Source organism: Mastacembelus armatus, chromosome 15 (assembly GCF_900324485.2).
Source record: "Mastacembelus armatus chromosome 15, fMasArm1.2, whole genome shotgun sequence".
In the NCBI taxonomy this organism is placed as follows: Eukaryota; Metazoa; Chordata; class Actinopteri; order Synbranchiformes; family Mastacembelidae; genus Mastacembelus; species Mastacembelus armatus.
The window spans coordinates 13,401,153-13,424,603 of record NC_046647.1 but is presented as its reverse complement, the minus strand read 5'-3'; the positions used below and the strand labels follow the sequence as shown (position 1 = coordinate 13,424,603).

The 23,451-nt window shown below is 38.1% G+C and overlaps 1 protein-coding gene across 3 annotated transcripts; it reads left to right on the top strand.

The window, feature by feature from the left end:
- Positions 1-154: 154 nt before the first annotated feature.
- Positions 155-22,539, top strand: col21a1 (collagen, type XXI, alpha 1). Of its 3 annotated transcripts, none has more exons than XM_026308876.1 (29): positions 155-308; positions 5,118-5,245; positions 5,430-5,990; positions 6,153-6,318; positions 6,401-6,629; positions 7,086-7,256; positions 8,521-8,598; positions 9,779-9,862; positions 11,065-11,127; positions 11,561-11,614; positions 11,714-11,767; positions 11,877-11,930; positions 14,919-14,972; positions 15,069-15,122; positions 15,204-15,257; positions 15,628-15,681; positions 16,961-17,005; positions 17,100-17,153; positions 17,264-17,317; positions 18,375-18,428; positions 18,633-18,704; positions 18,855-18,890; positions 19,557-19,601; positions 20,407-20,439; positions 20,534-20,680; positions 20,801-20,855; positions 20,942-21,133; positions 21,213-21,290; positions 21,432-22,539. In XM_026308876.1, exons 2-29 carry the CDS (start codon positions 5,149-5,151, stop codon positions 21,617-21,619), a joined length of 2,880 nt encoding a protein of 959 aa, XP_026164661.1. In that variant the 5' UTR covers positions 155-308; positions 5,118-5,148; the 3' UTR covers positions 21,620-22,539. The 3 variants fall into 3 exon arrangements, with proteins under 3 accessions (XP_026164661.1, XP_026164663.1, XP_026164662.1); XM_026308877.2 differs by lacking the exon at positions 155-308 and adding an exon at positions 3,425-3,564; XM_026308878.1 differs by lacking the exons at positions 21,213-21,290; positions 21,432-22,539 and having other exon boundaries at positions 20,538-20,680; positions 20,942-21,117.
- Positions 22,540-23,451: the final 912 nt, after the last annotated feature.

The following is a 23,451-nucleotide window of genomic DNA, read 5'->3' as shown; positions in this document are numbered from 1 at the left end:
ATGGACTGTTTGTTTCACTATTTCATTCTCTCCTTATCTGCTTCTCTTTCCACCCATGGTAATGAGGGTGGCTGTGGGCCAGTAAAAGTTTGGAATGAGTGAGGTGTGGGGGGGAGGCGGTGTAAAGGAAGGACAGAAAGAGAAGACAGAAAGAGCTGCTGAAAAGGGCAGGCTTTCATTCAGCAGAGAAACATGTGCGCTTCTCTACAAATTCACTTTGTGTAAACCCAGGGCTGTGAACAGTATTGATCACTGGCTTTCAATGAGAGGATTAGCAGGAGTTCATATAAGGGCTTGGACGCTTACTGGTAATGTTTTGCTTTCTTTGAGTCATTCTTTTGCCTGGCAACATGCAACATATTTCTGACCTTTAGAGATGCTGTTTGGGAGTGTTGCATTAAGATACTGTTATCATGTTTGTGGTATCCAATGTAACATTCTAGGGGAATGCTATTAAATGAACCTGCTGGGCTGATTTTAGTGTAGTTTCAGTATGTACTTTGTGTTATGATCATTTAAATCAGGTTAGTAACAGTTTAGCAATTTGTCATCGTTCACTTTAGTGTCCTAGACTGTGCCACAGCAGGAGCGTATTGAAGACATTAAACGCAATAATCAGTCTCTTGTTTGTGCTACTGTCTGCAAAGAATGAATGGAATCATCTCAAGATTTCTCCTTGCCATTTCTTTTCTTGTAAATGAAATGTTCTTACATAATTCTTAAATCTATGCAAGCATGTTGCAAAGTTCACCACAGCATTGCATGTATTGTATTCATACACTATTTAAAGATGTGAGAAGTGCATGTATACGAAGACAGTGATTTTTTTTTTTTTTTTTTTTGTGACTTGAGAAAGCAAACTTAAACTTGAGTTTATTAAGACTTGTTGCTAAAAAAAGACATTATTTAATTGTTTGGATTAGTTAAACAGATTCCTTCAGTGAACAACCAAAAGGACTTGACTTTCCCTTGATGCTTAAAGAATTTGGCAGCAATAAATCTCCCTGCTCTTGGCAACTGTTCACGCTGAACAGCAGTTGTTGTTTTTGGAAGAGAACAATTTCCTTTTGCCAAATTTACAGCAGTAACCAGAACTTCAGCAGTTCTAGTGAATTTAAAACCTGCAGGTTCATTACATAAACTACACGTGCAAAACAAATAGCTTGGTAATTCAAAAACTGGACTATGGTTTAACTTGTCATCTATAAAAACGTGTGGACTGATCATGTGGTTGAAATCTGTGTAGTGACTCAGTGTCACCGACCCTGTTATCTGATGAAATGTGAGAAATCATTTGTTCAGCAGTTTCCTGAACAGGATATCCAGCTGGAACTAAACTGTTACTAAACTAAGTCTCACACAAATCTTGTTATGTTTGGGAACTATTGCAACAAACAACAGGGTCCACAGAGAATTAATATCATGTGGGAGTTATATTTACAAAAGGTCTATTTTGTTTGATTCTGCCCATATCAGTATTACAGTTCTGCTATTCAATAGCAAAAATGTGGAGAGATCACTGGAGTCTGGTACAAACCTGAGGCATAAGTGCACCTGTTAATTCTGCTGCAATATGGCATGCATTCCAACTCTAAGAATAAGAGCATAGCACGTGTAATGTTGCGTTTTTATTCCTGGATGAACGTTGCTTCCTTTCATCGTGACTACATGTGTTTGGTCGGTGACCACAGCCGGAATTTCACTGTCTGATGGTGTAAATGAATTCCATCTGGCTCAAGCAGAGGTGTAGAAATACTCAGTATGGGGAAAGCCAGTCAGGGGAAAAATCATTCTGGAAGGATGCTGCCAATGGGGTGGGGTTGGGGGGGGGGTTTCCAGAAGCCTCCTCCAGCTCTCTAGTGGGGAAAAATTCTGAGGAAACCGGCTTGCACAACTACAGCAGCTTAACCCCTCCTTCAAACGTGTAACCTCAACACTGATTTTACATGGTGGAAAAATGCAGTCATGTTAAAGAGTGTGACCCCCTCTTTGGCAGAATGAAAACACATTTAGGAGGCCATGGGTTATACCCTTGCCACTGTTTGTTGACCGGCATATGTCACAAACAGCTATGAATAAGGTGTATGTTCACTTCCTTCCTACCAAATTCCTTCCACAGGTCTTGCTTCTTGTACTGTAAGTAGCATATCTGGTCCTAATTTGCAGCTGCTTCCTTTCAGCAGTTTCTTTCTTTCATATGTAAATAAATAATTGAATAGAACAGTCACAGAGGCAACATACAAACATGTCTCTTCACATGCAGCTCTCTAGTTGATCATCATCAATTGTAAAGACAACTCTTCATTGTTTTAGCTGGATCTTAATTTTACCACCTAATCTCCAAGTCCATCTGTCATTAATCTCTACTATAATGAACATTGCAACATATGCAATGATCTTAATGTTTATGTTACTGAACTAAACTTGCAAAACAGCATGTAAGTAACATGGACTCCAGCCACTGCTTTGACTTAAATCCCATAATGTTTACTATGTACATATTATGCATGACACATTACCATGCTAATATTTGCCTTAAATCCTGCAATATTTAAGATTAAACACAATCATGTAACAAAGAGGTTAAACTGGGTTTAAACAGCTTCTATGTTTGGGCGGAAGCCTTTTGATAGTCAGCACTCAGCCCTACAGCAAGGATGTTGTTCAGGTGCAGGTGTAGATTGGGGAGCCTCACGGCTGAGTTCAGCAAAATCATCACAGATTGAATCAGGCTGTAAGGTAATAAAAAAAAATAGTTGCAGACCAAAGGATCAGCTCAGAGGAGGCAAACTTAGCAGAGCTGACACTGTGGGTGAATTAGGAAACCATAATAGAATAGCTGGAGGGAGTTGAAAAGTGTGGAAATAAACCAAAAGAGATTAATCATATGTAGCCTACAAATTGTTTAGCTAACATCTTTCCAAAGTGTCAGTTTCCCATATGTTCAGACATGCCAGTGTTTTCCTATTAATGTTTATCCAGAGGGTTAAATAATCTTACTCCTATAATTACACCCCTTGTGATCTAACTGCTGTCACTAGTAGTAGCAGCGTGTGACATGAACTGGTTAAAACCACTTCACTGCCAATAGGAAGGAAGGTATTATATTTGGTAATATCCATGAGGGAGGAAAGTGTAGGAGTGAAGCTTTAGGAATAAAGCTTTTGTGGGCAAGCATATTGTATGAGAGCCAAGGGCAGGCAGAGATTGGCAAATGGCAGCAGATTTGAGGAAACAGCTGATAATCCCACAGGAAACACTGAGCGCTGGTTTAAGGGCCGTTGTGGTCAGAGGTTTAGTGAATTGTTTATGTAATGACGCTGACAGCGCCATGTGAGGAAGTGGTATGAGGGGAGGAAAATGCTTAGGTGTAGTGAGGCAGTGAAGGCGGTGCAGAAGAATCGGAAAGACAGAGCGTGTTTCATGCAGAATGGATAGAGAGTTCAAAGTGTTGCTTAGAAGTAGGAGTAAGTGAACTGGGGATTTGTGGGTAGTAGTATCAGTGGCAGCAGTGGGAAGTAGAAAGTGAATATAACTCAGGAAAGAGTAAATATGGGCTAACAGGTAAGTAGTGCTGTTTCTTTAATGGTTCTCAGCAGAGCATGGTGCTCTCAATGGTTTCCTTTTCTACATTAGTGTGAGAAAGACAGAATGAATCATGTCTCAGTGTGGATTATTGCCCTGTATTATGCCACAATATTGTTCCATTACATCCCATGTGTGACTGTTGCCTACAATGGATGTGTCAAAATCACAGGTCTCTACCAGTAAATTAATAGTGTTTCCTTTAAAATGCTGCTTTAATCATTTTTATAGGTAAAAGTTAATCAAATAACTGTATAATGTAAAATTGTAGTGACTAACCCAGAGAAAGATCACCCATCTCTGTGGTTCTCATCACCTCTACAGAGCTTTTTACCATTCAGCTGTTTGAGTTCACTATGTTGCTCTCTTTAACCTTTTTTTCCACTCACAGCAGGCAGCTGTTTTCAGCTGAAAAATGCTACCTGTCCAGTACAGCAAGAAAACAAAGTTAGTGACTAGTTGGTGGGAAGAAAATTGTATTTAGTGTTTTATCCTCCAAATAGTTTTGTTCAGGTTTTGGTAGAGACCAAAAACAGAGCAAAAAAGGTTGAATATTGGACTTACATTAGCAAGGTGGGCAGTAAAATGAATCCAAATGTGTACTTGTGTTATTTCCTGTATATCAAAGCAATTATTTGCTAATATGTCCACCATATGAATTTTATTTTACAATAGTAGAATAATGAATAGTAATGCAGAATAATATAATAATGTAGATTTAAAAAATGCATCTTATTTGCTGGATGTTCTGATTGAAGCATAAGTAGCTGAATTGTTTTGTTCTTGCTCAGAGGAGTTGGTGAGCATTTTTCTTCATTATTTTTCAATTGTATTTTCTTTCTTTCTTGATTTTTGTAGATTTCAGTGACAATGGATAGTAGATGGACTCTCCTGTCTGTCCTGTGCTTGAATTGACCAAAGTGCAATGCACAGAGTGTTGTTTGCTGGGATGCACCTGAATCAGCACGTGCACATTCAATTGTAATAATGTCTATAGAAAACAAATGGAAATCAACGTGTCCAATTCCTGCTTAATGAAAAGCTTTATACTGAACCATTAATATGACAATCAAAATTTAAATTGTTGAGTCACAAACTAACTTAATTAATGTAAAAGCAAATAAAGTGTGAATGTGCCACCTGCTGCTAATTATGAATCATAATTATTCTTGTAGTGCCGAGTCAGATCTCCTTCATGTAACACTTAAAGTATGTTGGATGTTGTTGCATTATGCAGAGAGACAGTGTGACCTCAATGCACAAGGGCTGCCAATTCATACAAGGTTCCAATTCATGTTTTGCAGAGCTTGGCAGCATAGCCAACATCCTTGACATATGACTAAAGGTATTACACTCTAAAATCTAAGAAGAGCCAGAATAAATGGCAACAAAACATCTTAGTAATGCAAAACAAGTCTGATACAGTAACTTCTGTCAAGACAAGATTGAGACAGGGACCACAGGTCACAAATGCTTGCATTGTCCTTTTCTTTTTCCCTGCAATACATAGCATGTTTTCCCTTTTCCTGTAGGTGCACAATTGGAACTTGATACTTCTGCATAATGGGTCACAAAGCAACATCCCTACATTGTGCCTTAAGATGCCTGTGTTTCATGCTTCTCCATTTGTTTAGCAGTGCTCAAGATGAAGACATAAGAAGTAAGCACACTTCTGTCTTCATTTTCTCACATTTTGTTGTGCTTGTTTACCATAAATGAATAACGATCTAATGCAAACAATAGGCAAAGGTGATTTTATGTGCTAAAACAAAGCTATTTCAACACACTAGATATGATTTATTGAAATAATTATTTGTTAATTGTTTATTTCTTTTCTGCTTCAGGCTGTAGGACCGCACCATGTGATTTGGTCTTTATTCTAGACGGCTCGTGGAGTGTTGAAGATGTCAATTTTGAAATAGTAAAGCGATGGCTTGTCAACATAACGACAAGCTTCAACATTGGACAGAAGTTTACCCAGGTTGGAGTTGTCCAGTACAGCGATGACCCTGTTTTAGAAATACCTCTGGGGAAGTACTCCTCTAACAAAGACCTTATCAAAGCAATGGAATCCATTGAGTACATGGGGGGAAACACAAGGACAGGCACAGCCATCAAGTTTGCTACAGACAAACTGTTTGGCCTCTCTGAGCGCAGCCCACTAGGCATTTCCAGAATTGCTGTTGTCCTCACAGATGGGAAGTCTCAAGATGAGGTTTTGAAAGCAGCAGAGGAAGCAAGGAAAAAAGGAGTAATTCTGTTTGCAATTGGTGTTGGGTCAGAGACAGAAGAAGCTGAGCTGAGGGATATTGCTAACAAGCCATTTTCAACTTATGTTTTCTCTGTTGAGGACTACAAAGCTATTTCAAGGATCATACAGGTCATACGACAGAAACTGTGTGAAGGTAAGTGACTGCTGATCAATGGAGCTGGAGCTGTACAGATAGAATGACAGTAACAATGGTGTCTCTTCACCTCAGATTACTCCATTCATTCCTCTCTCCATTATTCTGTTATTATATTTGTCCCTGTATTTGTTTTTCACTTTCACTGTGTGTCTGTTTCAGAGACTGTTTGTCCAGCAAGAATTCCTGTAAATTCCCGAGATGAGAAAGGTTTTGATATACTTTTACATTTAAATTTGGCCAAAAAAGCAAAGAAGACCCAAGGAGCATTTTATGGTGCTAAGGCCTATGAAGTGACACCTCGTGTTGACTTGAGTGAAGCTACACGGTAATCATCTGGCTTTTATTTTTTCTTCAGCGTCACCACATTCAAAACTGACTGCCTCCTTTTTTTTCATCTGTTCATTCAGAAACCTTTTTCCTGATGGCCTGCCTCCATCATATGTTTTTGTGGCCACACTGAGGTATAAAGGATCAGTGACTAGAGAAGAGTGGGATTTGTGGAGAATACAGACACGTGATGGGAAACCTCAGATGGCAGTGACTCTGAATGGACTGGACGGCACCGTCGGATTCACCACAACCAGTGATGCACCAAGTGGAACTCAAACGGTTACATTTTCACAACAGTCATCCAGGGTAAAGTAACACTGTACATTATGTATTATTATTTAAAAAGGTGTGATGTGTAATATTTAACAGAAATGGATTATCATATTCACTACTATGTTGTCATTAGTATGTGATCACTGGAAAATACCAACCGCTGCATTTTCTTAGATCTTAGAATAAGCCTTTTAAAATTGAAATAAGCATCAGTTCTCCTTTCACGGAGGCATCACTGCCAGGTTTCTACAGTAACCTGGAATGGACAAACCAAACACTGACTCTAGACAGGGAATTGCACCTTGTTTTAAAGTTGATGGCCACCGTGATGATGGCAACCTTCTTGGGTTATTCAATATTTTACACCCTTTTCCTTTTATTGTTTTCTATTTTGTTTGTGGTTCTTGTCTTCATCAGAACAGCCCCACTGTGTACTTTTGTATTAATGACTAATGACTTTTTCCTGTTCTCTTTCGATTACATAAAAAGCTGTTTGATGAAAAATGGCACCAGCTGCGGCTGCTGGTCACAGAGGAGGATGTTACTCTTTATGTTGATGACCTGGAAATAGAAACTCTGTCCTTGGAGCCCCCTCTTGGTATTTTCATCAATGGAAAAACTCAAGTTGGAAAATATGTAAGAAAGGAAACAACAGTGCCAGTAAGTTTATCGGCATCAGCAACCCTATTTTCAAAATATAAATATTGTTTGGTTCCCAGAGAAGTAATCACGTAGCACATCAGCTAGGAAGGGGGAGCAGTTTGTTTAACCAGTAGCTGAGTAAATTCAGTACTGATATATCTTTTAAACTGCACAGTTTATTGTTGCTTTTAATCCTTGGCAATAATGAGGCCTTTTCTTCACAAAGTCTTATTAATCTTTGTTTTATTGGTGCAATTTGGGCCAACATTGCTGTATTTGTAATAAATCATAACTGTGCTTTCTGGTAATTTGATCTGCAGCTTCTTGAACACTGATGCAAAAACACAAAGCTGCAAACATAATACAACATTTTTATGCAATAATAAAGTTGTAGACAATAGAAAGAAAACTCTGATTTACAGCATTATGATGTAAGAAATGTTCGGAGACAATTCTATGTAGAAAGTTCTTTGTTTAAAAACAAAAAAAGAACATAATTCAATCCTGACTGTTACATCTCCTATGATAGCCAGTATTTTGACACATCATTATAGCTGCGCTGATTAACATGAACCACAACTTGGCAATGAATGCATCATATGTACTGACCCAATATTATAAGGATCATGAAGTTTAAAGCCATTTAACAAAGTGAATGTACTTATGTAAGTATCATTTCTGGAAAACCACACTTGTAATTGGAAACAGATTTTTATAATTGGATCCTAAAAGTGCATATACTGTGATTGAACCACAATGCAATTTTAAGTAACATTACAATGAACCATCAGATCAGACCAGGCATTCTTATCATGGTTACACATATAAACACTGTTATAATTAACACTTTAGATTCATATATGCCTTCAGTCATACATACAGTAGATCTCATGTTTTCATGAGGTTGGAAAATTATAGATCATACACCTGGATCATATTTTCTGTTCACATGGTAACTTGTGAAACAGTTGATGTGACGTCCTGGAGTCATTTTCCCACCAACATCATCAAAACACCAAATAATAGAAGCTGCAGAAAACTTTCAAACACTGAGGGAGGTCTGGCAACATGTAGCTGCTCAGTTGCCAAGGAGGGCACTTATCTTTCTTTTAACAACTCTGCATTAGCAATTTCTATTCATTACTGGAAAAACACTGATAAAACTGGGCTAAATGTTGCGAAATTACCCCCATATTACAATTAGTTAGTTTTGTTAGCTTGTTTGGAGTCTCCAACAGTGGAGTTTGTGTTTTTAACAAGAACTTCTTCTAATTTTGTTTAGTTTGAAATTCAGAAACTTCGCATCTACTGTGACCCAGAGCAGAATAATCGAGAGACTGCATGTGAAATACCTGGAGTTGTAAGTAACAGAGTCTGCTTGGCTCACCACTTTGTTTTTCAGTCCAAAAGCAACAGTAACTTCTTCTGAACTGCTTCTCTCTTTGTCAAACTAAAGATGTTTCTAGTCCAAAATGCACTGTGCAATATTTCATTTCATCATCAATTACTTCCACGCTTTATACTGCATGGCATACATTTGTGCTTTCTAGATTTTTAATTCATCACCTGCTGTGTCTTGTAGTGTTGTGCAGTGAAAGTATAAACTCAGCATATTCATTTTAAACTCACATCTGTTCATGCAGATAATATTTTGTTGGAGGAGGATCCATGGCTAAGCTTCAAACATTTTGCGAACAGTATATTTTTTATTGTCTGCTGGCTCTAACTGTGTTTGTGAAGCAGTGGCCCATATTATCTTGGCTTGGAAACTGCTATAACCACAAAACTGGTGCCAAATTACTGTTTTTAATGTGAAGCTGTTGGATAAAAATATCAAAAGAGACAAGATGAGAAGCCTAAAATTACAAGAGCTTGCCAAGTACCACCGCTTCTCTCCTCTCTATGTGTGTTTTTCAGGGATACATTTGCAATGGAATCTCCAAGTTATCAGTTTTGATTTGAATGAAGGCCCCATTTCAACACAGAAAGATTACAGCTTACAGTGTACTTGTTAGACTTTCCTATATTCAAATAGAGGTTCATATTGAAGAGAGTAGGTTATATTTTGTTATCTGGGCTTTTATTTGTGTTACAAATAAAAACTGCTGTTGTGGTTTATGTTTTTTGATGTACATATATCAGAGCAATAAGAAATACCAATTGTATGCCAGATGACTAGAGCTGAACAGTTGATCAGCTAATAACTTGCTCATTTCATTAGCTGATCAGAAGAAATGATAAAAAAAAGAATATTTAAATATATCCTTATTAATGCATTTATGAATGTTTGGGTCATTTCCTCAATTGTTGCTTTTCTCTGCTTTATATCATTTTATTTAAGCCAGTTATGTTTGGAGTTTGAAATATACTATAATTTAAGGCACAAAATACATATAAAAAATAAACTGTTATTATTATTATTATTAATTTGTTTAAAAAAGAACATAAATAATCAAAGTTTAGCTACAAATGAAAGAGATGGATACATCATCTGGACATTGTACTGTGGACACCATGTCAGCTATGTTTGTTCGTTACAGTGCTCCAACAGTGCTGATTACATTGAGCCAACTCAAGAGCCGTGTGCCTGTCCTCCTGGACCCCCTGGACCTTCAGGAATAAAGGTCAGTTTATCTTTTTTCTTTCTTTATTTGATTTATGTATTTATTTATTTAAGTGCTTTTCTTTTTCTTTAACTTCTGTCAGGCAGTTTTTTTTTTACAGTATACAATGTATCTAATAGGAAAATATTGCCACACTGAAAACCAGGCCACAATAAATGCACTTGGCTATTAGAACAGACTGTTCTTCTTCAGCACAGAACCCTGCCCTTTCCATTTCCCTGGTGTTCAAACAGTAGATTAAATATAAACTTTAAACAGAACTGGTCCCGTGAGATTAAAAAAGAGAAAAATAGCTTAATTTTTAACAATGCTGGTTTGTGTGTAAACTTAGGAACAACTAAGAGACTAAATGGCTTCTGTTTGGGAGACAGAGACAGCCTTTCTCTTTCATAGCCTTGAGGAAGTGCATGTTGAATTCCCAGATGATGTCTACAATACATGCTTTGTTGGATAATTATGTGATGAGCACATGAATTTGCACTTTACCAGGTCAGTGATAAAAAGTCATTATACCCTGTAAAGTTCTTCATGGCAGAAACAGTGTTATGTTCAACAGTTAAGCACTTTTATCTTTTAAACACATTGACCTGGTGAAAATGTACAGTTTAAAAATTATATTACACAGACTCTTTTTCTCCACTTAGGCAAGTTATGGTTAGTCTTGTAAGACCCTGTTGCATTGTGCTGTTTGTTTAAAACAAACCAGACCACTGCTTAAGATAAACACAGATTACAATGGAAAATGACCAAACTAGGAAATAAACCTACATCTGTGTCTGTATTGATCACAGGTTAACAACCAACTAATAGCACCCCGTGTCATAAAAGCTTTAATACAAGGACCTCAGATAGACATAACCTCATCAACAAAACTGTTAATAAAACCTGCTTTGTATTTATAAGGTCACTGCTCTGCTTTTACTACATTCACTAATAAAGCCAAAATGCTGGGACTGTTCCTGGGTTGCAGATGTTCCTTATAACCCCACGTAGTGCTAAAGAGCATCTTACATTAGATAAACTAGCTTACTCAGCATGGTTTATAGATGAATGAAATCAACACTCTGTGGAAATATATTATTACCAAAGATGTTTTGAATTAATTCATTCATGATGCTTTAAGGTTGCAAGATTGACAAATATGTATAAATGATTTTGTTTTGGTTACCCATGATTAAATTACCTCATTCGATTTTCTTCAGGGGGAACAAGGAAGCACTGGCAAACCTGGTCAGCCTGGTCCTGCTGGTGCTGATGGTAAGCCTGTGAGTACTAAATAGTTCAATATACAAACATACAGAACATAACCGCCCACATCTGCATCTGAGACAACTCCAAAACCCTTTCAGTTGATGCATCCAATAGGTCATGACCATTTCAGCTTGATAATGCTATGTGGTCAGGACTGCATCAGGATGCTGTGGTAAAATCATACTGGTAAATAAGCATATTTACTTATTTTTCCAATGGGTAAAATATTTAAAAAAATCTGACTATAGCAATAGTGGCAGCACAGTGGTGATTTTGGGTGATGAAAACCATCCAAAAGTAAACCACATGTTCTACAGCATGAACAAAAAGAGAAAAAAGAGTCCAGCCCCTGGCCTAAAGTCCCTCAGAGAACATTCACTAAGCTGAAGACATAGAAAAGTTTAACCAAGTGTGTGTATCTCCCATCCTATCTGTGTTCAATTTAAGGGTATCCCTGGCATTAGAGGGAGTCCAGGGGTGCCAGGTTCACCAGGAGTTGAGGTAAAGGAATATTCACCTAATCCACCTTGTTGAATTCATACATGGTAAATTCAGCACTAAGAAAAGAAAATTTAATGGTGGTTTCCTTTCCTCTGCCAGGGCCCACGTGGGCCAAATGGATACAAAGGGGAACAAGGGAGTCCTGGCGTTTCGGTAGGAAGGTCAAAAATCACATTGTGGCACAACTGGTTTCATTATAATGACATACCACTAATTTATGGCCACTAAAATCCAATTTTGTAATACAAGTCTGTTCTTTCAGGGTGAAAGGGGTATGCCTGGATTACCAGGACCACCAGGACCACCAGGAGAGAAGGTAATCATATTTATTATTCAATTATGTCACCTACACTTCTATGGCATAATTCTGTGTCTTTGTCACAATTATTCTACCTTAGACACTTTTTCTTAATATCCTCCAGGAGATTCAGTTTAGGTTAGACATTAGTTAAGTTTCTGATTGTACTGACTGACCAAATCTGGAAGTGATATTCAAAAAGTACAAAACACGCAAAGAATTGCCAAGGTACAGTAACTCCTCTATTTATGAGACCTAATGTAGGATTAACAGGAAATCCCTGCTAGATACATCAGTTTGAACTGTTTCAACATCATCACATCAATCACTCCCAAAACCATATGTTATGAATATGAAGTCAGAGCCTTCAGGACAGAAAAGATACCACTTCTGTACTGTGGGACAAGAACATTTTGCAGAGACTATGACTTTTTAAAGGTTTGTAAAAAAACAATTTCTTTAGTGAGCCTAAATAGTTCTACTATAGATAAATTCAAAAACACCTATTTAGAAAACCAAGTAGAATCCAAACAGCTTACACCCTCCCAGAGAGGACTCCACATCTCTAACTGAAGGCCATCGGGTACATGTAAACCTGTGGCCTGGCTCCAGTGCACCACAGCTGCTCCAGTGTCCCCTTATACTGCGTGGGCGAATATGTAAAAACAGATCCTAGTGAAATCAATTCCTCTTCTTTTACCAGACGGCTCAGTGTCCTGCAGAATGTAAACACATCACTGAGTTATACAGCATAGAAGCCTTAGATGTCAACAAAACAGAGCCAGAGTATAAGGATGCTAAGAAGTTAATTTTACTATCTGAGGTAGCCCACAGTAAGTGATGCCTCTGCTGGTTAGGTGCCTCTTCTGTTCTTCAGTCACACAGACTAGAAAACTGTATGCAATTGTTGTTGTTGTGTTACCAGCAGCATTTTGTGATACATAACAATCTGTAATAAGACAAAACGCATGACATCCCCAAAGGCAAAGCACTTGTGAGCTGTGTCAGCTTCCACAACCTGTCAAAACGGAAGTGTAGCAAACAACATTTTAGTGCCATTCTGAGGCACAGTAAGATAAGGTATCCTCTCTATATTGCACCACTCATCATATCATTCTACTTTACCTTGTAATCAGTGTGAGCCTGTGCCAGTTGGCCAAGCAGAGAACAACTGAAGTATTTAATGCTATTTTGAACATGTTCTCAGCAGGCTGCAGACACTTCTGCCCCTGGAGTAAATCCTCCTGTATCATCTGTCCTCACATGTCTGGGATGTGTCAGATTAAATTTTTACCATTGTTTGGACTGTCTTTTCAACTTTCATTGACTAAGTCAAATATTTGGCCATACAAAAACACAGTCGAGGCCAGCTCTTTCTTGTCTTCAGAGTGCTCTTTTAAAACCCCACAATTAGGCATATAATTACTATATTGGTCTGAAGCATGAATGGTGAAATGAGCATCTAGGAGTTTCACAATTTCCATGACTTATTTTACCTGGCAACGTCAACTCTCCCAAGATGGTGAAGAGGTGGTGAGTTCAGAACAATGCTGATGAATAGGTATATTTTGTTGTTCACTGGTGAAGTGTAGCTAATTTAAATTAAGACTTGTATGTAGAACTGTAATCTAATGAAATACAGGTAGACGGGCAAGAGTAGATTCCTAAGTCTAAAGTAGATGCCGCCAAACACTGGTTTCAAGACATTACATCAACACTGTCCATAAACACAGCAGTTAAACGCATAGAACCAGAACACCACCATTCAAACTGTCCAATCAACAGTGTAAACACTCCAAGATTTTTGGTCTAGGTAACAAACTTTTCCTTCTGTCTGGGTTAAGAGGTGTTTGCACTCCAGGAAAGCTAAAGACCTGCGACTCAGATGACTAAAAGGTGTTCGACCAGCACAGAGCCAATTAAAGTTAAAGGAATCCTCATCATGTGGAGGAAGACTTGGATATGGACACGTTTGCCTCTACCTTTCCAAATTGTTCCCACATTGTAAGCCCTTACAAGGGTGTTGTCTCATTTTCCTGGCACAGGATCTAGAGAAGGGATACATGAAATGCCTGCTAAATTAAATCAGAACTACTTAATTCAAGGACATAAGAGGAAGAATGACTGCTAGCCACTTTGCCAAAGACTGACTATGTTTGTGTATTCACAGTCTGTGGTGATCGCAGTCATTCATCACCTTTGAAACGCCATTTTCTTGCTAATTTTATGGCTATCCAGTCAGCTCTATAGATCTTTGTAGTTTATTAACACTGTAACTACACTGGCTGCCTTCATTTTGAAAAAAAAAAAAGAATAAAAGAGTATTTCAGACTAGAATTATGTTTACAACTGTCGGGATGTCCACAGCTAAAGGGAATTTTGACTGACCAGCATATTTAATTGTCTACATTTTGACTTAAATATCTTTTTTTTATACAGAATATTTTTGTAAATGAGGCCACCATAAAAATGCTGTCTTCCACTACAGGCCCAGAGGCTGCCAGAAAAAACATTTAATTTGGTTCATGCTGCACAGTGACTTGTTCCCTCTTGAGTTGATTTGCATATTTTTTAAGATGGAATGCAAAATCTTAGAAAAACAAATGATGTCATGTCTTTTACTAAAATCATGCTTTTTATTCTGTAAATGTGAAAATGCAGTGACGCAACATTCCCCAAAGTTTTAGCAACATCAAAGTTCAGGTCACCCAGCCCAACTGTAATAATGCCAGAATGACGCACAGTGAAATACGTCACGACCTTAAGTTTCAGTCCAAAAAGTTGTTTAATGCATCATCTGCTGACTAATATCAAACACCCAGTGTATGTTTGTGAGGTGCCCTTTTCTCTGCCCTGTTGTTTTGCTGCCTGCATTAGAAACATGGAAATGTGTGGCAGATGCATCGTCATCTAAGTCAAAGTAAAACATGGCAGCTTGAAGCTACAGTAGGAACTATTTTTTAGGTTACCTGTAATAATAATTTCAAATCTTTTAACTTTTCTCAGGGCTTAATAGGACCTCCAGGAATTGTGGGGTTACCAGGAAAAACTGGCCAAATGGTAAGAATGTAAACAGCCATGGAGGCTAAAAATCAGCTCACTGAGCATAGGATAAGAAATTTAACAGCTTTATCTGGATGGCATGATTATTTTTAGGGAGAAAAGGGAAATATGGGACCCCCTGGGCCATCTGGTTATCCAGGAAAACCTGTATGTATAAAACATTTAAGAATCAAATCCAAATTTTATGTGTCATTAGAATAATGTGTAAAATCCTTTCTCTCGTTTCAGGGCGTACCTGGGAGGGATGGAAAGGTTGGATTTCCAGGCATGCCCGGTCAAAAGGTCTGTTGTTTTTGACAATAAAGAAAAGTTATGTTACAATGATCATCCAGAGACTATGAAGAGATTATTCAGGAGAATTATAGATGCATGATGTTGGCTAAATGTGCACATTCTTCCCCAAAACTTTCCCAAAAGTTGTACTGTTGATGTTTGGCAACCATGGAAATTGAGTCATACAACACTGGTGTCCCCCTTGTCTTTTTCCAGCAGCAGCTTTCATAAACATCGAAGGTGCTTTTCATGTTTTAGATGGATGACTCCTTAATAAATACAACATGTAAAATAGATCTATGTGTCAGATTAACAGCTAAAAAGCATAAATTTGGATGAAAATTATATGTGTTCATTTTTTTTCCTCCAATGTGCTAAGGGAGAAACTGGGGGCAGTGGGATTCCTGGTGTTGATGGAAGGGAAGGCCATCCTGTGAGTTGTATGCACAAACATTACTCATTGTACAGTACATGCTTAATCTTATGTAAGTTGTTTGGGCCCTTGTTAGTGCGCTACATCTTTACATGGACTAGAAATTGAGGATGTGACGCAAACTGTGCACCAGTGATTCACAGACAAACGCCATACTAATTGTAGCTGACATGCAATAATAATGTAAGTAAGATAAGAGTAAAAGGGTTTTTTCACCTTATTAGGACAGGAATGTGTTAACACACTGTCAGCACTACAGAGAGTACCCCCGACAGCCACTAAATTAGGGGTATTTCCCCAGTAACTTATCCCAGGATAACCCTGTTATGTAACAAGGAGGCCCAGACCATAATCTAAGACAGAGAAAGTAATTCATCGAGGGAATGCTGTGATGCTCTGGCAAATCTGTTTTGGGAAGAAAGAGTTGAGAGCTGGGCAGCCACCCCACTGATCATGATAGTGTCGTCCAAAATTTTGTGATGGCTCTACAAAAGATGAGTCAGTTGCTCCATAAGACTGTGTGCCATTTTTCCTCACCAGAACAGAGTTAGCAGTGTATCCAAGGAGACAGGATTAGTACTATGCTTCCTCGAGTTAAAACAAGTTGAGGTTAATTCTTTTGTGTAGTGTGGGGATTTCTTCGCCTAAAGGTGGAGTGTGGAGTGTCTGGGTGGCAGTATGTATATTTCTGTATCTCTGCCTGTCTGCCTAATCTATTCCTGATACATGTTTGTTGCTCAAACTTCAGTATGAGGCAACTACTGAGCATCTGCAAACATTTATTGAAGAAGAAAATAACTTAAACAAAAAAACTGAAGAGGCTTTCCAGTGGAGTTATGATGCATGTGTGGAATCAAATAAACTTTCAGTCGATTGTATGATTTATTTTTGGATTTTTATCTGCTTTTTCCTAGTGTAAGATACAGTAAATAGCAATAGTTTTTTTTTTTTGCATTATTGTATTTAGCAGAGAATAAAAAGTGCACAGCCCAAGGACTGTACAGTTTGACAATCCCTCTGTTTAAACAAGGAAATAAAATATCCTTTTATCAGAGCAATTTTATTTACAGAATAATTATTAGTAATACAATCCTAAAACCTTTTACTTCACTTCTCCTACGCACAGCCATCCAACCATAACTGAGCGCTGTAACATGTTCATAGATGTCTCTTGGAGCACAATGACCAGTCACTTTTATGAAGCATTTGGACACAACTGTGACCAACGCAATAAAATAATTAGCTCAAAATGATGAAATATATGTACACCTGCTTTCAGGGTATGCCTGGATTGCCAGGAATTGCAGGCCTGGAAGGACAAAAGGTAACACATTCTTAGCATAAGGGGAAAATAAACTGATATGTGGCTTTGCATCATTCTTCGCAATTATACTCAACTGTCATGGTTCTCATTAAAGGGGGAAGCTGGTTTGCCTGGACCAAGGGGTTTCAAAGGATCGACTGGACCACCTGTAAGTTACCAGCTGCAGTATGTGCATAGTATGTGCATAGGTTGAGCGTTCATCAAAATGTTAATAATGAAGTTGAGGAGTTACAAATCAATTTCCTTACTCTTCTGCAGGGTGAGATGGGTTTACCTGGTGCACCTGGTTTAAAAGGACCAATTGGCCCCAAGGTAATCATTTATCTCCATTAGGATAAATTCACTTTGAGCTTCTTCAAATGGCTGTATTTTTTGTAATATAAAGCCACAGTGAACCTAGAAAAAATAATGACCGACTTTGATCTTACCAACATTCAGGGCACACAAAAAGATTTAATACAGTCTTTAAAATGGATCAACCATGCACTAAATATAATGTGAATTTATCCTCCTGGGTCTGTGTCTGCAGTGCACTGACTCAAGCCATGACCCACAAAAGTCAGTACTGCATATCAATCCACACAAGCTGCAGGCCAAGCCATGTCATGATTCAAGTTGACTCTAAGCAGAGTGAATTACACTTGCCAACAAGAACAGCAGATCAATGGAACATGATGTTATATAACAGTCCCTTCCCATGCCTTATGTCATCCAGCCTATACAAACTGCATTGCAGTGCACAATGTCATTAGTTTGGTTAAGGTTAAATCTTTGAAGCTTTCTAGCCAAAGGGTAAAGTGAAATGCACAGAAAGCTGCTTGGATCAGCAGCATTGCATGTTTTGCTTGGTCACTGTTTTTTGAAAATACACTTGAGCACAAGAACCGATCCCTTGGCCACACCAGTAGAGCTAAATTAAGTGATGATCCGGCCCTACTGCTTTCGTCAGTGGAATTTTAGTGGTAATGTAAGCGGTCTGGGCTTGTTTGGTCTGGACGCTCTGTCTCCTAATCACTCTTCATTAGCTGATCTGCCTTTAACAAGCTAATGTGTACTGGTAAATGGTACATAAGTGAAAAACTAGTTTATGGACAGGCAGGCAATATTTAGATTTTATGGCTGAGCTTCAGACTGCAATTACTGAGGCTTGTTCAATTGGAAAAGAAAGCGTATGACTAAACACAATGAAACATCAAGTGGTGAAAATCCAAAAATGAGAGCAAGCTGAAACAACTACATGTATCAATGCGAAAAAAAGTATAAGAAGACATACTGAAAATGAACTGGACTCCAGTCAATTTTATAATATTGGGATGTTACATCATTGTATGGTTCTGTAATATAAAACATGTTTTATTTCTTAATCAAGGGGTCAAAGGGTGAAAGTGGAAGTCCAGGTATCCAAGGAGCACCAGGGCCAGTGGTATGTTTCCATTTAAAGAATCTAATGAAAACCAGATGGTTTTATCTCTGACTTAAAATACTGTAATAATATAATAATATACTGAACCAATAAAGCTGTGAGTGGATTCATGTTATCCAGAATGTAACAATGCATTTTTGGAAGTTTAATCTCAGTAAGTGTGTTGTTTATTTAATTAACTGATTTAAATTAATGTTTTTAAAGGGAACTGCAGGTGAACCAGGAACAGCAGGTCAGCCAGGATACCCAGGCATGCCAGGCCTGAAGGGCAGCAAGGTATTTCTACTGTGATTTTTTTTTTTTTTTTTTTAGATAACAAGTAAAATAATAAATTTACAATATATCCACAAATATTTGGTTTTCAGCGATGCCAGAAATTCCAATTGTAATAAGGACTCAACTTTTATGCATGTCTTTTTATATTAGGGACAAAGGGGAAATCCAGGTGAAAATGGAGACATGGTAAGTTCTAAGACAAAATTATAAGCCACCAACCCTTAATTAGACACACAAATCATACTATGATCCTACTGACCTCTGTCAAGTCAATCTGGAATAACTCAAATTGAAAGGTTGAGAGCACATCTCTAGATGTGAAAATGTTGCGTGTGTAACTTTTCATGATTTCATATCACCAGTGTCTGATTAAGATAGACTTTGGTCCAAAAGAAATTACTGTTACTGTTGGTTTGTTTTATCACAGTGCAGAACTTCAAATTAGCAAATCTGTATTCAGTCTGTGAAGCTGAATCTCTCTTAGTTGGGGAAATATATGGTTTTAATTCATTTTAAAATAGAAATAACCATATTTCAAGATTCCAGTGAAGTAAGGGTTTCAAATGTGGTTTCAACCATTATGCTAAACTGGATCAATTCCATGTCCTGGTAAAAAATAAAAAAAATAAAAAAATCAACTCTGGAATGCAGAAATGAAGTGTTAATGTGGGTGTTAATGGTCTAAATTTTAAAAAAAACATGAACTCCCATAAATATCTTTATAAATTTGCATCAGTCGTCATATTTTTAATGCAGTGCTATGTATGGTATCCTATGTTGCACATATGGTATTAACTTGGGTTCTAAAAACCCTGAACGTGTATGATGTCAATCTTATGATTTTCTCACCAGGGGTTGAAAGGTGAAAAAGGAGATAATGGTTGGCCAGGTGTACATGTGAGTTTCTCTGTTTTGTCATTTGACTAGCTGTCTACCACAAACAAGAGTAAGAACACAACTTTGAATGCTGAGATATTTCACTGTCTGTTTTGAAATCAAAACCTGCTTCCCTTTAATGATGTTCAAAAAGAAGAGCTTCAGAAATGTATTTTGAAACTTGTTCTCTCCTGGTCCAAATGTTCTCCAAAATACTAATTGCTGTAGTAAGATTCAACTAAACGTAGGCAACAAATGATATCTTCTCTATATATCATTACCTCCTCCAGGAATGTTGTTTGGGTATTTGTCTGTGAAATTGCTTAACCATTTTACTTAAAAACTGGAAAACAGATTTTTATGAAATGTATTGGAAAAGTTATGTCATGGACCAGGTACGAAGTCTTTAGAGTCAATGGTGCCACCCTGTGGTCATTTATATAATCTATCCATAAACCCTGTGACCTACAGTATAGTTGACTTTCTGCCAATTTAAATGGTTTTAGTTCATCTGGTCTACAGTAAATCTGATAGATATTTGATCATTTGTTATTGAAGCTCCATACCCTCTTATAACTAATCAAGTTCAAGATGCAGCCTATAGAAAAGGAATGACAAGGTCCCATATCACAGACACCTTAATGCCGACTGACTTCAAATTTAGTAATTATTGTGCACAGTATTACATTATCTTGACATTATCTTACCATGCATGTGCATTTTGATAAACATTCAAATTAGTACAATAACATTTTAAGAGTTGCTGTTCAATTCTAAGAGTTGTTTAATGTAGTAGTTAATAACCTGTCCTGACTTTTCCTGACAGGGCTCCCCAGGTCCAGTGGGTCTAAAAGGAGAGGTGTGTTAAGCTGAATGTATTATTTAATTATCGAATGTATACCCTACCTGAATTATCATGTGTATTTCTAACAACTGGGTGGTATTCCTGCCAGAAAGGGACAACAGGGGACGCAGGGCCGAGAGGTCAAGAAGGTCAAGCTGGACAGCCTGGACAGCCGGGTCAGTCAGGACTACCAGGTCCCCAAGGGCTGCGGGGGGACACCGGTCCTCCTGGGCCACCTGGACCTGAAGGAAGATCTGTATGTGTGATATACATCGTGCAAACAGCTTTACTGTTTTAATAACGTTTGATCATGATGTTACATCTGAAATTGACTAATAACATAAAGTTAATGGAAATCTCTTTCCTTGTATTACAGGCAAGCGAAATGTCGGACAATCACATTCGACAAATTTGCAGAGACATCCTTCAGTGTAAGTATCATTAGCGACTTACTGACGGTGTGTTTCTGTGTGTTTCCATGACACATCTGAAATATTTTCATTATCAACTGTCCTAGCTGAGCTGCCGTTATTGTTGCTGAGAAATCAGCAGAGTAGGTGCACCAGATGCCAAAGCCAACCTGGATCCCCTGGTCTTCCAGGGCCAATGGGGCCCCAGGGACTCAGGGGGTTTCCTGGACTTAGTGGATCCAGGGGACAGCCAGGGGTCCCAGGTCGGCCGGGACAGCCTGGTCTTAATGGACTCAAAGGTAAAAACAGCATCAAATGAGGTGTATGTTATTAATGATGTTTTAAAGGATATTCTAATAAAGTCACTTGGGTTTGCAGGTGAACCAGGTTACAACGGTGAGAAGGGGAGTCCTGGTCGAACCACTGTTGGAGACCAAGGGCCACCTGGGCCTCCAGGTAGAAAAAAAACTACTTTCACTAAACATTAATTTTGTTGACAAAGCACCATGGGGAAGCTATTTTCTGGGGTAATGTCACTTTTTTGACCATGCACTCTTACTCTGAACTGATCATAGCTTAATATGTTTATCTCCACAGGTCCAATGGGTCCCCAAGGGTACAGTAAACCAGGTCATCCAGGTAAGCCTGGACCCCCTGGTCAAAATGGAGCAGATGGTAAAAGTGGTAATCCTGGCATCCCTGGAGATCCTGGGGTGTGTGATCCATCCATGTGCTATGGTGGCATGATGAGAAGGGATCCTTACAGCAAAGGGCCACAGTATTGACATAATGCAATGCCACTACAGGCACCATGTGGAACAAACAGCCATTCTCAGGAAGATCTCATCTTTACAGCTTGTCCATGTCGTGGAAACACAACAGACCTCCTGTAACACTTTTCCATGTGATCTCTGACAGTCAATAGAACTAGACTTTGTGGTCACATTTTCTGTTTTGTTTATTCTAATGTCTTCAAACATGCTTTAAGGTTGTAGTGATGTAAGAGGACTAATCATTGGCTCCATTTAATACCGCTCTTATTGAGCACCTTGAACTCATACCACATGCATGTTTGGATCTCTCTTGGCAATGTGGCTGGTACATTTTCCCATATTGCCCCCTGGTATTGTTTCACTTACTGTTGCTCTCAAACTTTTCACTGCACATCGAGTAGGTGCTAAATGTTTTCTTTAAAAAGGCAAAAAAACCAAAAAAAAAATCTATAATCTATAAAGTAAATTGACACATTTCAACACAAAGCTGTGAGTTTGAGTTCCTGTAGCTGATTATGAGCTGCTGTAAGCCTGTGTGTCTAAAGCATTCAGTTTGACTAAGCACTTGTTTATGAACAGATTCTACAGCAGCTAATTCTGCTAATTCTATCACTCATGATAAATTAGTACTTTCCTCCCATCAGAACACCAAGTAAGTCACATGTCATTTTATTCCAGTTAGTTTGTTTAAAGCTTCATCATCTAATAACACGTTGACATTTTGGTTTGACATGTCATTTTTGTCCCAGAGGCTTCCTTTTTATTACTGTAGCAGGTCGTTCATTGTTATTTATAAAAGAGTCCTAACTGTGTATTTGAGCAGTGACAGGTCTTACACAGCTTTTGTAATTTTATTATTTTTGTGTTAAAGTGACTTTTGTATGAATCTTTCTCATTTTTACTAGAATTAAAAAATCTTAATGATTTGTGAATTTAGTTTATTCTGTGCTTTCAGCTTTAAGCTTCAGGTTTATTGTGGGATTCTGTGATATAAGAGATCTCATCTTTCTCCAGGAAACTGTAGGGGTGGAGTTTGCTGTGAGGTGTTTTCATTTTGACCAGTGCTTTAAAAAAAAAAAAAGAAAAGAAGTATGATGGATGTGGAGCAAAGTAAAAAAAAAACGATCACTTGAGTCTTCCTCTGAGGACACAGCATAGGAAACTTGGATACCAGTGCTGGGAGCTTCTGCAGGTAGTGAGTGTGCGTGTGTGTGTGCGTGTGTGTGTGCAGACAGACAACAGTAGAGAAACTATTTGTGTTGTGCATATGTACACTAGATGGCGCTATGTGGCAATACACAACAAGTTGATTGAGTTTTCACTTAAGTGAGAGCTTTTGTTTTTTCATTTTGGACAGCAGCCACCCATCACAGGCGTGGAAACTTCTGATTATTTATCTTTATAATTAACCCAACTTACTTCAACATATTGTTTGCATAATGCACATCTGAGAATGTTTTCAACATTAAGGCTCTTTCCTTAAAATGAACCTTTCTTTACTCAAAGTCAGTTTTTGCTCTTTCTGGGATTTATCTAGGCTGCTTATGAAGACGGAAATCAGTACAGCCCACAGGGACCTGCAGTGATGGTTTGTTATGTTGAAAGTGCGTCTCTGTGGTATTTTCATGTCTTCATTTATGGTAATTGTGGTTATACCGTAGTATCCTTTCAAATGCGGCACAATACGGGCTGACTTGATCTCTTTGTGTGTTTAATAAAATAATCTTTAATAGGACCCGCTGGATAAAGCGTTGTAGAATAAAACAGAATCCTTGTTGTTGAATGCAGCTGGAGTCCTCTGCTGTAAACACGCAGGCTTCAATAAGTTGAGGTGATTAAAAGGC

What these genes read in the sequence shown, in the direction of transcription:
- col21a1 (XM_026308876.1), top strand. Translation starts at nt 5,149, where the DNA reads ATGGGTCACAAAGCAACATCCCTACATTGTGCCTTAAGATGCCTGTGT. An exon ending in ACGACAGAAACTGTGTGAAG is followed by an intron (nt 5,991 to 6,152) that starts GTAAGTGACTGC and finishes TGTCTGTTTCAG; the next exon opens with AGACTGTTTGTCCAGCAAGA. An exon ending in CAGGTTCACCAGGAGTTGAG is followed by an intron (nt 11,615 to 11,713) that starts GTAAAGGAATAT and finishes TTCCTCTGCCAG; the next exon opens with GGCCCACGTGGGCCAAATGG.